The sequence below is a fragment of the Myotis lucifugus genome, unplaced genomic scaffold (genome assembly GCF_000147115.1).
Source record: "Myotis lucifugus unplaced genomic scaffold, Myoluc2.0 scaffold_336, whole genome shotgun sequence".
NCBI classification, from domain to species: Eukaryota; Metazoa; Chordata; class Mammalia; order Chiroptera; family Vespertilionidae; genus Myotis; species Myotis lucifugus.
In genome coordinates, this window is record NW_005871384.1 from 138244 (window position 1) to 155189 (window position 16946).

At 45.4% G+C, this 16946-nt stretch overlaps 1 protein-coding gene and 2 non-coding genes across 3 annotated transcripts in view; all 3 read left to right on the plus strand.

Moving 5' to 3' along the window:
* The window catches only part of RHEB (Ras homolog, mTORC1 binding), a 36552-nt gene extending 25681 nt beyond the window's left edge, over positions 1 to 10871 (plus strand). The window contains exons 5-9 of the mRNA XM_023764552.1: positions 4594 to 4676; positions 5757 to 5813; positions 5916 to 5963; positions 6832 to 6913; positions 10359 to 10871. Coding sequence (XP_023620320.1) covers positions 4594 to 4676; positions 5757 to 5813; positions 5916 to 5963; positions 6832 to 6913; positions 10359 to 10451 — 363 coding nt within the window. The 3' untranslated portion in view covers positions 10452 to 10871. The remainder of the gene's footprint in view (positions 1 to 4593; positions 4677 to 5756; positions 5814 to 5915; positions 5964 to 6831; positions 6914 to 10358) is intronic.
* Positions 3944 to 4079, plus strand: LOC111828351. The gene has a single exon (XR_002832186.1). It is a non-coding gene; the product is annotated as a small nucleolar RNA SNORA42/SNORA80 family (small nucleolar RNA).
* LOC111828352 lies at positions 6535 to 6670 on the plus strand. Its single transcript, XR_002832187.1, has one exon. It is a non-coding gene; the product is annotated as a small nucleolar RNA SNORA42/SNORA80 family (small nucleolar RNA).
* Positions 10872 to 16946: the final 6075 nt, after the last annotated feature.

The window sequence follows — 16946 nt, forward strand, 5'->3', positions numbered from 1 at the left end:
CCAGCACAGCGGTAGTGGCAGGAGCCTCTCCCGCCTCCTCAGCAGCGCTAAGGATGTCCAACTGCAGCTTAGGCCTGCTCCCCCTGGCAAGTGGACATCCCCCGAGGGCTCCCGGGCTGTGAGAGGGATGTCTGACTGCCAGCTTAGGCCTGCTCCCCCCGGGAGCGGGCCTAAGCCAGCAGGTGGACATCCCCCAAGGGGTCGCAGACTGCGAGAGGGCACAGGCCGGGCTGAGGGGACCCCCCCTCCCCCAGTGCCCAAATTTTTGTGCGCCGGGCCTCTAGTTTCTTTATATTGACTCTCCTGGCCACTGTGGGAGTTGTGTTCCTCTGAGGTTCTTGTTTTGCTCTAAAGCAGAAATGTCCACTTGGCCATCACACTCCTGTAATTGTTCTAATGATAGAGTTTTACAAAGAGTGACCCCAAAAGGATCCCATCTCAGGGAGTGAGTGTAGGAGTGAGGGAGAGGCCAGAGCGAGGTCCATTTCCAGCTCTGCTTGTCTTTGCTGTTTTGGGTTCTGTTACTGCCAGATAAGAATATTTAGAGAATTTTCGCAAAAAATATATCCAAATTTAGCTACTTGGAATAATTTGTTCTCACTGCAGCTAACAGTTCTTAAAGGCTATATTCGTGGCTAGGAGACCAGAAAATAAAAGGCTATGCTAGTATTTACCACTCATGATGGTGTGACACAGGCATTACCTTCTGCAGTCCACCCTGGTTCTGTAAAACTGGCTGGGGTAACAGATCACTGCTCCCAGGGCTGTTTTTAAATTGGGTTCACGTGGGCTTATTCTGGGCTTAAGGCTGCTAGTAGGATGGAAAGGTGAGTGGGGGGCAAATTCTTTAAAAGCAACCTCGTCACTTTGTTCACTAGCTTGCACTTTTTAGGAGGAAAATTAATTACACATAATAAATGGCTGTATAGCAATACCTGACAGCAAGTGCTCTATGGTAGTTTGTGTTACACCTGGTGTCATTGCAGCGAGGGATGATGGTGAACATAGTTAAATACAAATTTATTATTTTTAGTTTGCATGAAATACTTTCTTTTGGTCTAATTTCAGTAGATTCAATGACAAGTGAATCAATGACAGTCAGTTTTATACTGTCAATTTCCCCTTCAAAAAAAAGAATTAAGTTTATTTTTTTAAATAGTAATAAATGCACCTGTTACAGAAAGAAAGCAACACAAAAAGGCAAATAGTAAACCTTAAGTCTTTCCCTCTCTAGCTACCTTAGCTTCACCCCAACAGCAACTCCCGTTATCAGTTTCTACTATTTGCTTCCAAGATATTTTATCATCAACATTCAAGTATAGTTTTAAGGTTTTTGTTTGTTTGTTTGTTTGTACCCCAAAAAGTAACACAGATCTGTCTCCACCTTGGAGACTATCCCATATCAGTGCATGCGGCCTCTTTTTGTTTTCCCCATGGCTGCATAATGTCCTGTTATTTGGGCTATATCATCATTTAACCACATGTTTCCAGTCTCTCCCACCGTTAGTGCCTCCATTATACACTGTCGTTTTAGACAGATGGTATGTGTGTAAGAACATGCCTGGGTGTGGGATTGCTGGGCCATAGGGTCATGGTTTATATTCTCACCAGCAGTGAATCACCAACACAGTGTGTTACGAAATTTTTATATCTATCCATCTGCTAGGTGAAAATTAGTATCTGTCATTTTAATTAGTGTTTATGAAGGAGTTTGATTCTATTTTCCCTATTTGAGGACATCCATCTTTTCTGTGAACTATCATGTCTATTCATGTACTTTCCCCTTTTTCGATTAGCTGGTTGGTCTCATTGATTTGAAGAAAATTAGCATTTGGTACATGAGCTGAGCGGCAAGGTTTTGTTTTCCATTTAAATTCTCCGGTCTACCATGCGCAGCTTCAATTTTCATCTTTAAGTCTGATTCCTCCGGAATACATGTTTGCTGAGGTGTGAGGTAGACATCCAGTTTAGCCATTTCCCCCAGATGCCTCCGCATTTGTTCCTTATGTGTTACTTTGTATCCTTCCTGATTTGAATGCCAACATTATCATATACCTAATTCCCATATCTGTTGGTTCTTTGTAGAATTTTCAGTCAGCTCCATTCATGAGCCAGTACTGCACTACTTTAATTACTGCAGCTCTGTGGTTCCCACCCACCTGCCTCCACAGTTGGTTTTCTTTGTCAGGAAGTATGCTTTTTGCCCTGGCCCGGGTTAGAGTGTGGGCCCAAGCACTGGAGGGTCTCAGGTTCCATTCCCAGTCACATGTGGGTTGCAGGTTCAATCCCTGGCCCTGGTAGGAGCATGGGTGGGAGGCAACCTATTGATGTGTGTCTCCCACATCGATGTTTCTACCTCTCTCTTCTCCCCTTTCCCTTCCACTCTCTAAAAATCAATGGGAAAAATATTCTCAGGTGAGGATTAACAACAAACGTATGCTTTTTTGGCCAGCATCATGTTACATTTATATATTAATTTAGGGTTAATCAGTGGATATCCTTACAGTTCTGCATATTCTTGCTAAAGACAGCCATGCTCGCTGTTCCATTTATTTAAGTCCTTTATCTCAGGAGTATTAAGATTTTCTTTAAATGAAGCATATATTTTTGTTTCCTTCAGTTTATTCCTAGGAATTTTGTCCTTTTTGGTTACTGCTACAGCAGAAGATCTTGTTCCTCCATTATACTTTCTAACTAGTTGTTGCTTGCGCCAACTTAAATAGGATTACTCTTTTTTTTCACATCTTCCCTTCAGAGGAAACATAATTTGAACTTTGGAGCCACTGTACCTGAGCTGGTGACTAAAATCATTTGGAATTTTGTTTTTAATCTGGGTAGATAGATCTGTCATTCCATTAACAATTTGTTTTCAATAATCAACACTAAGACCGGCCGGAGCAACTCGGTTGGTTGAGCATTGTCCCATGAACTAAAAGGTCACTGGTTCAATTCCCAGTCAAGGCGCATGCCCAGGTTGTGGGCTCGAGCCCCAGTACAGGGTGTTATAGAAGGCAGCTGGTCAATGTTTTTCTCTCTCTTCCTTCCTCTCTCTCTAAAATCAATAAAAACATATTTTTAAAAAATCAACACTAAAATAAATTCAACTTAATAAAAGTTGTACTAATAAGGAAAATAAAGGTTTTATTTTGCATAGATAGTAAGCTCTGTGATGTAGAAATGCTATTTTCTGATTAATGACCACTATTTTTGATGTCAGAGAGTTGATAGGACAACTAAATTTTTCTTTTTGTTTTTAAAAGACACTTTACCATAGGGCAGAAATTCAGGGTTGTCATGGACACTAGTTGTAACCATACTATGGAATTGCAAAGTTAACAGACAGTTACTTGCCTCGATTTTTCTATAATAGTGCTTGGTGTGTGTGGTATGTGGACAGTTCTGTTTCAACTGAGAGCAACATATTTGTACCAGGCAGGGGTGTGCACTGATGAAGGCTGTATTGACGTTAGCCTCTCTGTGCTTTGATAATTCCGGATCTAAAGCAGTTTCATAAAGCCATATAAAACTGGGTGCCAGTACCCTGTTGCACAATGTGTACCTTTGTGGTTTTTTGTTGTTGTTGTTTTTTAAATATATTTTATTGATTTTTTTTACAGAGAGGAAGGGAGAGGAATAGAGAGTTAGAAACATCAATGAGAGAGAAACATCGATCAGCTGCCTCCTGCACACTCCCCACTGGGTATGTGCCCGCAACCAAAGTACATGCCCTTGACTGGAATCGAACCTGGGACCCTTGAGTCCGCAGGCTGACGCTCTATCCACTGAGCCAAACCGGTTAGGGCTGTACCTTTGTTTTTAATTCCTAAAGCTGCTCAGTAAATAACTCATTCCATCCTCAAATGTCTGGGTACTCACTCTACAGTTTCTCCATTCTCTTCTCCTCCCCTCCCTCTCGAGTGCTGGTGGTCACCCAGCCAGTGATGCATGGTCATGATTTATGGGGGGCCCTTGTCTGTGGGCCTCTCATAGTGGACCCATGCCAGAGGAAGTTGCAGCCTCAAACCATTGCCCAGCCTCCTTACCCTTGGGCTGTGAGCACTGAAGGGGGCTGTACAGTGTAGAAATAGAGTGCTCCCCAGCTGATGGCACTGAACGGAGCATGCATCTGCTCCAGGAGGAGAAACTTCATAAACATGGAGCCTGTTTCAGAAATCCAATGATCAGTGCTCAGGCCATTGTGACACACACACAGAAAACAGGGCACGTGATAATATAACTATTTTATGTAGGAAAGTACAGATGTGTGGAATAAACCAGTAGCACTTGTGAATTTTCTGTGAGGTCTAAGAGATTCTGGACTTTCATCCATAAAAGAGAACACAAACCAGTCATCTTTTTATTCCTTACATCCTCTTCTCCCAAGATTTACAGGAGTCAATTTTTAATATTGGCTTAAAGCACATGATCACCCCCAGACCAGTCTTAAATAAATCTTGAGTGTGTGGACTATGTTTCTAGAATAATATTGTAATCCACATTTTGTTTACTTTGATTTCTTTGACCAGGAAATATGTGAAGAACTTTGGGTGAAGATTGCTTGTTATGCCAAGTGTAATCCTTTTTCTTCCACAGGATGAATATTCCATCTTTCCCCAGACGTACTCCATAGATATTAATGGTTATATTCTCGTGTATTCTGTGACATCGATCAAAAGGTAAGACTCAACGCCTCTTCCTTGCTTGAGTTTCTTTGCTATGCAGAGATAGCATTAATCCTTATAAAGGATTATGCTGGAATTGGTGTAGTAACAATTAGACTTAATTACTAAGCTAAATGTTTTGTGGGACAAACAGGTTGTTAAAGGAAAAACAATATCCTGATAGATGTTCTAGATAAATAGTGATTGAACACAGTCTGAGCTTATCTGCTGATTGAAATAGGGAATGCATAAAGTGATTACTTTTTCTGTGTTTTCATCATGTAAATGTGGAACATGGGCTGACTGCTGGGGCCCACTAGCTAAGGAATGTTCTACAAATGTTTATTCAGAGATTATGTGGTTTGTCAGCTCAGTGTTAGACTTTTCCCATTAAATGTCAGACCTGTTTCATTTTGAATGTTCTCAATTGGTGTTACTGAGTGTCAAATACATGTACATGTGAAATATTGGTAGGAAAAAGAAAGGAATTCTTTGTGTTCGGTTTATTTTATTAAAATGGTGAATCTGACATTTTCTATGTTTCTCACTAAAACTTTACATAATAGCCCTAGCCGGTTTGGCTCAGTGGATAGAGTGTCAGCCTGCTGACTGAAAGGTCCCAGGTTCGATTCCGGTCAAGGGCATGTACCTTGGTTGCGGGCACATCCCCAGTGGGGGGCATGCAGGAGGCAGCTGATTGATGTTTCTCTCTCATCGATGTTTCTAGCTCTCTCTTCCTCTCCCTTCCTCTCTGTAAAAAATCAATAAAATATATTTTAAAAAAAAAAAGCTTTACATAATAAACATTTAAAACATGAACACTAAATTGGGTGTCTGCCCTAGCTGGTTTGGCTCAGTGGATAAAGCATTGGCCTGCAGATTGAAGGATCCCAGGTTCAATTCCAGTCAAGGGCACATGCCTGGGTTGCAGGCTCAATCCCCAATGGGGGGCATGCAGGAGGCGGCCAATCAATGATTCTCTGTCACCATTGATGTTTCTATCTCTCCCTCTCCTTTCCTCTCTGAAATCAATAAAAAATATATTTTTTAAAAAAATTAAATTGGATGTCTGACTTCATGTTTTTCCTTTTATAGTTTTGAGGTGATTAAAGTTATCCATGGCAAGTTGTTGGACATGGTGGGGAAAGTGCAGTAAGTAGGAACATTTTTCTCTCTAGTTAGATACACTCTTTCCAATAGCACCTTCTGGACAAACTGACTCGTTTTCTTTGCCTTTCTTTCTTATATTAACAGAATACCTATTATGTTGGTTGGGAATAAGAAAGACCTACATATGGAAAGGTATGTCACTTCTAATAACTGCTGATTCATAGAATTGAGTCTGAGATGTTAAGTCCCAGAAGTCACGGGTTCCGTTGTTCCCTGGCGGGTGGGGGGGGGGGGGGCCGGGGGGATTTTAAGCTGCGGCCCCCTGTGTTCTGTGTTTCAGGGAGGTGCGCGGTGCTGCTTGGCAGAAGCCAACTCACCTGCCCTTGAAAAGTGTTTCCTGGAGAAGAGAGGGAGCAAACACTGAAGAAAAATTATCTTTCGTTTCTTCTACCATTTTGTGCAAAGCAGACCCTAACAAGACAATGGGAGCGTTCATTTACTCAACAAATTGTTTTTTGAGTGCAAGGTTAGGATTAGAGCAGTGGCCCAGCCGGCAGGAAATGCCGGCTGGATGCTGGCAGCCTGAGCGTAGCATAGCCATGGCCCTTTGGGGGTTGCCCCTGTCCTCGGGCACGTGCAGCTCTCTCTAAGATGTTGGGGTGTTGGTAAATGCCTTCTGTGAGCTGTGAGGGCTGCCAGGGAGTGAGTACTAGTACTCCCATAAGACAGTGTCTGTCTGTTCCCCGGCTCAGGTGGGAGTGATGCATGGTCATGATTTATGGGGGGCCCTTGTCTGTGGGCCTCTCATAGTGGACCCATGCCAAAGGAAGTTGCAGCCTCAAACCATTGCCCAGCCTCCTTACCCTTGGGCTGTGAGCACTGAAGGGGGCTGTATAGTGTAGAAATAGAGTGCTCCCCAGCTGATGGCACTGAACGGAGCATGCATCTGCTCCAGGAGGAGAAACTTCATAAACATGGAGTCTGTTTCAGAAATCCAAGTACAGTAGATGTTTTATATAATAAAGAGCACAGCTCTTTAATGAGAATTTTTGTCCTTTAGGGTGATCAGTTATGAAGAAGGGAAGGCGTTAGCAGAATCTTGGAATGCAGCTTTTTTGGAATCTTCTGCTAAAGAGAATCAAGTAGGTATTTTTTAAAGCTCACTTCGCACTGCATCCCGTCAGTCCAGGCCAACACTGTCTTCATTGCTCCTGTTTAATCCTGACCCTCCCACCATTCCTCCCATCAGGCTTTGGGTTGCCTCAGTGAGACACCATCAGTTTTATTTCAGCCAGTGTTCAACCTCATGGGACCTGGAATATTTGTAGGATAAACAGAAATTGATAGTAAAGGAAATACTACCTTTGTGAACATGCATTATCGTGTTTGTTTTATACTAAAGGCTGCTACAGAAGTAAGTCTAGACTCAGCTGGGTGGGACGAGGCGGCCGTGTGCATGACCAAGTGTAGCAGAGGCTCAGGTCTGCCTGGGGAGAGGCAGACTGTTCTGGATGAAGCTGTGTGCACCTAAGTTCCTCATGTCCAAGACATTTTTGGTTAGTTGGGGAGATTGGATTATGTTTTTGATATATTAGGAAAATGGTGTTAATTTTTTTAGGTGCGGTAATGGTGTTGGGTTTATGCCAAGAATATCTTTGTTCTTGAGAAATGCAAACCAAAGTATTTAGGGGCAAAGTTTCATAATGTCAGCAACTTACTTTCAAATAGGATGGGAGGATGGATAGAGAAAAAGAGAACAAATACATACAGCAAAGATGTTAACATTCGCTGAATCCAGCCAGTGCGGCTAGGTGGTTCTTGTACAGTTCTTTCTGTTCTGTATAATTGAAAATTTGTGAGGTGGGGGAGTGAAGTTGAATGGTTGGCCTCAAGCTGTGTTCAATTCTGTTTGCTGACTTCACTGTGCTTGCTTCTCTTTGGTGAAAAACTGAGGGTCTTAAAGCAGTTGTTCTGTTTGACAGTAGAGTTAAGGAGGCAGCAGCAACAGTGTGGACTATTCATGTAGGTGAGTGTAACCACTTCTCAGTGTGTGTCTGGCAGTTACTAATCCTTCTAGCAACCTCAGGAGTGTAAATGCCTTATGGAGCCTACCTCCAATGTGTTAAGAGGGATTGCTGAGTAGGGAGCATTGGCTCAGGTTAATTTGTGTTTTTCAGAGTAACTTGAATGGTTAGCTTAAAGAGTGTTATTTGGTTTCAGGATGCAGGCCTCTTCTCCAGTTTGTGTTGTACTTTACTGTAGCTGAAGGGTTTAATGTGGTTCTGGATAGGTTTGCCCGTTAACCTTTCATTTCCTTTAGAAGATGGCGAACTGCTTTCGAAGACCCAGATAAAAGGTGAATGTGCTGCTGACAGGCAGACAAACGCTGAGGGCAGGTGTTCCCATTGCTCACTGTCTGGGGCGGCTCTCGCACCATCATCATCAGGCCTGAAGTGAACCCTTTAAAGCAAAAAGATTGTTACACCCAAGTTAGGTGCATGCATTGGAGACATGCAGGTCCTGAGCAGATCCCTCACTGGCATTCTAGATGGTTCTCACTCTGTCATGTCGTGGGACACTCTGCTTACGTCCTCTTTGAATGTGCAGGAGATGATGAGGGGGCCCTGAGCCTAGTGAGTGTCTCCAAGTCAGGTGGGGAGAAACTGAATAATTCTAATCCCTGGAGTAATTCTAATCCCCCCACACACTGGAATGCTTACTACTGTTTGTGTAGTAGGGAGAGAAATCTGTCTAGTGTGCACTCGCACACCCACACCCAAGTGGTCATGTGACCAGAGACTGGTTCCTGTGAACTGATCAAAATTTTATTGATAGATTTTCAAGTAATTTGTATTACTTGCCAAAAATTCAATATTTTCAAAAAAACTTTCCTCAGCAGAGTTCAGTTTCATTGATAACATCATGGTAGTAAAAATTGCCAAGTCTGTGAGAATACTGCATTTTGACTGTTAATGGAGTCTGGGACGTTTGCAGTTTGGTTTATTTACCATGGAGGCCTTCGGCTATAATTCAGCAGTTTGATGAAAGAGAATATTTTTTGACAATCAGATCACATAGATTACTAAGTTGTAAGATTTATCTAGAAAGCCCGGTCCCAGACACACTATTTTCTTGGTAAGAGTTTGGCAAGTGTCATTCCCAGCATTTTTCTGTGCATTATATTCAGAATGAAATAAATAACTTGTTTGTATAACTGTGGGACGTGAGGGGGGTGAGTCATGGAGGAGGGGAGGGTTGCTGAACCAGTGGCTCAGTTAGACAGGAGGGCTGGGCGTGTGGCTGGCTTTGGCTTGACCAGGAGTCCTGCTTCCTACCAGTCGGAGAGAAGGGACCAGAGTAGATGAGCCCATAGGGTACATGGCGGTCTCTCTGGATGTCGATTCTGTTTTCCTGGTGAAATATAAAACAGGGTCACCATGGAATGGGGAGGCTTTAGGAATTCAGAGGAAAGGGAAGACATGAAACCTTCATCTGGGGGAATGACTGGACGAGGGACATGAGCTGGGCTGCTGGGTGGCATCGAGGGTCCACTGCATTCAGCGTCCTGGAGGTGACAGCTGTCGCAGCGTGTTCCCAGGCTGCACTGGGGGTGGTGCAGGCACCGCGCAGGCTGTTGGCAGAGAAGGGAGTCCACGTCCATGAGCACGATGGTGACTGTGGGATCTGCTGGCCCCAGGAGGAAGTGAACGAGAAAGAGGCTAAGGGACAGGGAGAAGGTGGTCGGATCGGGGAGGCAGGTCCCTGTGGCGCCGAGGATTGTTGAGTTGAGGCTATTGAAAGTGGAAAGGACGGCGAGGTGGTGGGAGACTTAACATTGGGTGGCTGCTGCGGTGACGAGATCGAGGACTGCCCCTGAGGCTGTTGAGAACGGGTTTCTTTCATCATCACAGTGAGCACACTTACAGGACAGGGACTGGCCGTCCTAACCTCTGTTCAGCGTAAGGGAGGGTTTCCTGTCCAAAGGGCCAGTGATCCTCCTGTGAGGGGCTGGGGGCTCTGGGAGGCCAGGCTGCTGGGTCTGCAGACAGTGAAGGAAGGGGAAGTGGCTCGAAAGGATCGGGCTCAAAGGTGGAAAATACCCTCTCATGGCATAAATGTCAACACAGGTTTAAGGGAGTGGGAGAAAAACAGGTTCGGAGGAAGGGCAGCAAGAATGAGAGTTTGCCCGGCCTTAGGCCCCGGGGTGCCGGGAAAGAGGGAGCATGGCCCTGGGAAGCAGTGTCGGAGGGAAAGGACAGCCCTCAGGGAGGTGGCTAGGCTGGTGCTGGACCTGGAAATCCAGAGGCACCGGGGGAGGGCTGGGCTGGAGCCGACCCCTCCCTGTGGTGACCATGAAAGCAGGAGCAGAAGCACGAGAGATTAGTTCTGGTCTCAGGTCAGGTGGGAGGGGGTGCGGTGGGGAGGAAGGAAGACCAGTCTCCGGGTTGTGGGGTGGCCTTGGCCTCCGTGCCTGTGCCTGCAGCTGGGGGGCGGACAGCGGGCCTTCTCCAGTCCTGGCAGCAGCGGTAAGAGTGAGTCTCAGGCTTCCGCTGTAAAGCCAACAGTCACGTTTTATTTCTTTTTCAGACTGCTGTTGATGTGTTCAGAAGGATAATTTTGGAGGCAGAAAAAATTGATGGGGCTGCTTCACAAGGAAAGTCTTCCTGCTCGGTGATGTAATTCTGCTGCGGGGCCCGAGGCCACTGGGACCCGTCCTGCCCGGAGACGCAAACTGCCCGTCATCCTCGAAGATAAACTCTGCTTCGTTTTCCTTCTGTTAACCTGAAAGATTTATTTGGGTCAGAGCTTTTTCCCACCTGCCCCCCTTTCAGATTATGTTGAACTCTGACTATCCTTCTGAGTTCACTTCCACTTTCAAATTTTAAGCAATCATATTTTCAATTTATATATTGTATTTCTTAATAATATTATGACCAAGAATTTTATCGGCATTAATTTTTAAGTGTAGTTTGATGTTTAAAATAATGTAATCATCAAAGATGCATATTGTTACACTACTATTAACTAGGCTTCCATATATCAGTGTTTATTTCATTGTGTTAAATGTATACTTGTAAATAAAATAGCTGCAAACCTTAATCCCTCGCGCTACTTAGTATGGCTTTTAAAGAAAACCATGTCCGGTGAGGGCTCCTTCCCGCCCCCAGGAAGGCTCAGGTTGGATTCCAGGAGCTGGTGGAGGATGTGGCTACAGGTGGAGGCCAGTGGGGCCCTCGGGTTATCAGCGAGGCCCACTGGATGGCAGTGACGGTGGGGTTGACTGCCAGAATTGGGGAGGGATCTCTGTTCACTAAAGCTGAGTGGCCTTGGGGGTCTGTGAGGGAGTCACTCCCGATAATGGCTGTTCTCTCTCCACCCTCAGAGGCCCCCATCCCAGCCTTCACTGGAGGGCTTCCTGCAGGGGGGGCTGTGGCGGTTACTTGGCAAAGCCTTCTCCTCGCCCAACTGCTTATCTCAGCTGCATGAAGGAAAGAGATGTTAGAGACACTTACTATCCCTCCTTTTTTAAATATATTACTGATTTCAGAGAGAGAAACGTCAATGAGAGAGAATCGATTGGCTCCCTCCTGCACGCCCCTACTGGGGATAAAGCCGGCAACCCGGGCATGTGCCCTCGACCAGAATCGAACCTGGGACCCTTCAGTGTGCAAGCCAACGCTCTATCCACTGAGCCAAACCGGCTAGGGCTGTTGTCCCTCCTTATGCTTAGCTTGATGTCCATGGCAGACGGGATCTGATTTACTTCGTTATTTTTATTTTTCAATTACGGTTGATAGACATTATGTTAATTTCAGGTGTCCACCCAGTGACTAACGATTGCATAACTTACTAAGTGATCACCCGCCCGATAGCTCTCGCACCCCTCTGACACCCACATGCTATTAGAACACCATGGGCTCTATTCCCAATGTTGTGCTTTACGTCCCATGCAGACAGCATCTGACCTAGAGCATAGATATTTGCCTGTCGCCATCCCCAAACCTCCAGTAGTTTAAAGAATGGGGACTATTGCCCAGTAAGTGGGGTGTGGGGGGGCTTCATGAGCCTTCTCCAGGCCCAGCCGCACGCCTCCCGCCCGCTCGGAGGCGCAGCTGAAGGAGAGCGGGTCTGATGTGGCAGCTCCCACTCCCTGGGAGTCGGTTCAAGCCCAGCTGTGCGTTAAATGCTGCCCCGTCCCAGTTAAATTTCACAGGGCATTGCTATCATTAGGAAATGTTACTAACAAAATGTACTTTTGCTTTGTGACTAATTTTTTAATGAAAATTTGTTTTTAGAATATGCCATTATTTTGGATCGTTTAAGTATTTGTCTCGTCATTCCAGGATGAAATTTGAGCTTTAGGAGACCTCCACCAAATACTTTTTAAATAAAATAAATTTTGACAATATAGTATCATGACTTGTTAACAGGGCTTGTTCTTAGGCCTGATGTTAAGACTCGGTGCTCAGTGTATGCACCACGTTGACTCCGGGCCGGGTCACCGTCAGCTTCTCTGAAGCTGTCTGTGGGCATGCACTATGGTGGACCATGCACCTGGAAACAGTTCACTGCACAGGGAGGGCCTACAGGGCTGGGTCTCCTGCTGGGCGGCAGTGTGATATCCTGTATGTGTACCGTTCACATGTTTTCTGAGCACCTACTATGTGCTGGACACTGTTCTAAGTGTCATAAACACAACAGAAATCTGAACCCTTGTAGAGCTTGCTTTTGACCCCAAACCTGGGGACATGGGAGCAGGTTCTTCCTTGACCTGCTCAACTACGCCAACTGTTGGGTCTGAGCCCCTCTACAAGGAACTGGACCTCCGGGACAGAAGACATGAGAAGTGGTAGTTATATAAGACAGTCTTTATTGTAGCCAAGTAGCCATTGCTAAGTAGCCATTAGACAAAGTAGCTCTTCAAAGGAGTCTCACACAGTAGCCGCTGCTAACATAGCAGCCATGGCAAACACAAGAGCCATACCAAGCAGCTGCTGTACACATAGCCCTGCATAAAAGCAGCCTCCAACACAGGAGCTATACAAACACAGTAGCCCGACCAAGCAGCTGGGCACCGGCCGGCCAGGAATACATCTTCCCCATAACGCAGCCCTGTGCTGGCTGGTCAGTGGCAACTTATATACAAGCATAAACAAGCTCAGACAAGAGACATTGTGCCAAATAGTTCGGGCTACAGAAAGGCACGCCTGCTCCGTGTGTAGATTGTTGTGTCCTTGCTATGCACCTGCGTATAGCAACTTAGCCTTGAACACCGTGATTAGGATTCCCACACTCAGATTGGCCTTGAACATCTGTTGTGCTCTGGACAAGGTCCCCACACTTAAATCGGCCTTGAGCATCTGGCCTACTCTGACCAGGGTTCCCACAGGACACCGCAGGGTAGGTCCATCCTGCTCCCCAGGGCAGCGATCCCATCCACCAGACCGTTGGTTCACTCCCCTGATGGCCTGAGCTTGTTAGGTTCCGAGTGGTGGTATAGCTTAGGACTTTCCGTGATGGGGTGCTCATTACCCCCCGCCCCCCCATGGTGGGGGTGGGGATGGGGGTGATAGAACCTGTCGTGCGCTAGGGTTCTGTTCACTCATGTTCCCCTGTGGAGAAGGTGGCGCCCTACCTACAGGGAGGGACACTGCCTTAGCCCTGGTAGTAATTAGCCAAGGTCAACCAAATGCCTTCTGTGTCCGCGATGCTAACGTATTATCCGAGCTGAAGAAATTCTTGCAATGGCCAGGTTTGACTTAAATGTTTTGTTATTTAATACTGTATTTCATCACTTCTGAGCCTTTTTTACATCTTAACATTTTTGAAATCGAAATGAGTCTAAAATCAGTGACAAAGCATTGTGTCATAAAAGGTAATGCAGTCTTAAAATTTATTCAAGTTCTTTCAGTGTAAATATAAAACTAGACATTTAGAACTACGTCACAAATCATAATAAATGCAAATTACACAAATTAAATTAATGTGGTGAGATTTTGCTAAAACTGAATTATCTGTCCACTCTTACCTCTCGAGCCTGCACGTCCCCCGGCGTGTCACAGGGCACTCTCGCCTGAATTGCTCATCACCCCCTTGTCACCAAATCCAATGGGTGCTTTCTGGTTTCTTCCTTGACCCTTCACATTGCAGACAGGTGACAACTGCTTTTCTTTGGACGTCTGTTTCCCTGACAGCACAGCCCCTTGTCCTCCCAGCTCACTGTGTGTTTCCTCTAAACGGACCCCTTTCCTATCCACTCCCTCCTTGATTTTATCCAGTCACATAGCTTTCACTACCTTGTTACCTGAAGACCAAAATTTGCCTCTCCTACGCTGGCCTCTGTGGATTCCAGACTTACCTTGTCTTAATGCCTCATAGGCGTCTCCAATTTATTAGGAAATTGAATTCTTGATTTTCCTCGAAAACCTGGGCCTCCCCTAGACCCTGTCTCGGGAAAACACCATTGTCCGGCGGTTAATAAAGCTGGGGATTTGGGGCCGTTCTCTACCTCTTTCCTACACACACCCCAGCCCATCCAGTCCAGCAAAGGCTAAGGCCCTGCCTCCCGGACCTCGCTTGCCTCCGCCCACTTCCTCCGTCTCCACTGCACGCTGGTCTGTCATAGCTCACCCTCCAAAGTACTTACAAGTCCACTTGTTGAAAACACGGTCTTGTGTTGCTCCCTGGCTGAGTCCTTTAATCATGTCCACAGCCGAGCTGCCTGTCCTCGAGGCCCCGCCTGAGCTGTGCTGCTTGACTCAACCTCACCTGCCAGCGAGGCCAGGCTCCTGTCACCCTGGGCCCGGTCGCTTCCCGGGAAAAAGCTCTTCCCCCTGACACCTCCGTGCTGCCGCCCTCTGCCCAGGCTGCCCCTTCCCAAAGCTTCTCACCCTCCGGGGCTCCACGTGGGCTCCACTCCGCGCACCTGTCAGAGCCCCGAGGTTGATCACAGCGCAGCGTGTGTCATCACCCGTCAGCTCGGTCCTTGTGTTGTGTGTACTGAGTGTTACTGGACTAGATGTGACGACAGCAGAGACGTTGGCCTACCCGTGTGTCTCCAACTCCTTGGTTCCCCAGCTCCTAGCACAGGGCCTGTGAATATTGTAGAGAGTTTCCAGAATACCATTTTAATTTCCTTGTAGTTTCATAGTCATAAATATATGTTATCTATTTTCTTCGTGGTTGCCCTAGGAATTACAATTAACAACGCAGTTTGGGTAAATACCATCCCTGTATGTAGTCCCATCCCCTCCACCTCATTTGTACTATTGTTGTACAAATTATATTTTTATATATTGCATTCCCATCAACAGACCTGCTATTGCTTTATGAAGTCTCCTTTTAAATCTAATAGGAGAGGAAATGTCACAATAAAAAATACATGTATCTGTCTTTTATAGAAATCACCTGTTACTTCTACTGGTGCTCTTCCCTTCACGTGGATTAGAGTTAGTCAAACCTCATTTCTCAAACGTCTTCCATCTCGAACAATTTGGTTCATGACCAAGTTGTTCACAGAAAAAAATGTCTCAGTTGTCCACCGAAACTTCAGTTTTCAACCTGACAACCCTTTCCTGCTGAAACCTCAGCAAGACAGAAAGCTCTCTCAGGCAACAGGCAAAGGAGAGGATGCTTTTGCTGCTGGCGACATAGATTTACACAATTTTAAAACATAAAGAGACCTTCAAGAGTGCTGTTGTTGCTAAGGGTGTGAAAGTGCTCACAAAAGAACAATCACAGGCTATTGAATAGGAAAAAACAAAAGCAAAAACTGTTGATTGGATAAATGAAAAGCAGTTAGCTGGTGACAGCATTTCAGAGGTAGTGATATGTGAAAAATTCCTTTAAGACCAGTAGGGAGTGGTTCCATAAGTTTAAGAAAAGATGTGTTTATTTATAAATTAAACAGGACATTAGACATGTGCTGTATATAAGAAAGGTTAAAGCAGGGAATCACTTGGGGGTCTGGAACGGATTAATGCACTTTACTTCCTTTCTAATGGGAAAAATGATTCCGTTTTCGAATAAATCACTTCTCGAACAGCCTTCCGGAACGAATTTAGTTGGAGAAACGAGTTCCGCTGAAGTGTCTAGCGTTCTTTGATTCAGCCTGAAGTATTCCCTTTAGTGTTTCTTGTGGGACAAGTCTGCCAGTGATGACTTTTTGTTGTAATGTACCCCGCAAATCAAAGAAGGACGCCTCAAGAAGTCGAATTAAAGAGTCACATTTATTGCAATCCGGGACTATGAGGGGCCATTCCCCAAATCTCATAGTAACAAGATGGTGGCAAAACCAGACTTATATAGGCAAAGATCACAAAGGTATTGATTATATCTCAAGGTTTGGAATGAGGCACCTGATTTGCAAAAAAGCAGTTTACAGAAGCAGAATTAAGCATGTTAATTATAGTTTTGGGTCTCGGGGTCACTGAATTGACAGAAACACCTTATCTAGAGCCCTCAGGTCTTGAGACCACTGAGTTGCCAGGAACTCATTATCTAGAGCCATCCAGGTAATTTAGAGTCATTGCGCTGTCCTGGTCTTGGGACCACTGAGTCAACTGGAACGCATTATCAGTGTCCACTAAGACAATTTAGGATAATTGTGCTGTCCTGTTTCCCAGGTACAGAAGAATGTGCTTTCTAAAACCAGTAAGATAACAATCAATGGGATAGTCATTCAATCGAATGGGATGATGTATACAATTCAGAAAATCAAAATAACTTTTCTATTGTTAAGCCAAAGAGCAGGGTTAGAATTAAACTACAGTTTCTACCTGAGGTGGTTGCTACCATACTTCATTCTCTGCCTTCGCTCCCCCTTTGTTCTTGGTGGCGGGTTTCCCAGCCCACCTTGCTCAGCCCACCTCTGGACCCACCCTGTCCAAGTCTTTCATGAGCAGGTACATGAGAGGCAGGCGTGTGTTGCCTTTCAGGGCCCACCTTGGGAATCTCACTTTCCAGCATTTTCTTGTTTGGGGAAAAAAAAAAAAGAAAAAAAGCTTTTTTCCTTAGTTTGTTGTCCCCACTTCCACCCCCACCCCTACCTCCCCCACGTCAAATAAATCTAATTGCCTTCAGGGAAAAGGCAAGACAATTAAAGACAAGCCTTGTGGGTGGGGTTTTCCAGGGAACTGCCAGGCACTGCAGGGTTTTGGTTTTTCTATATATTTT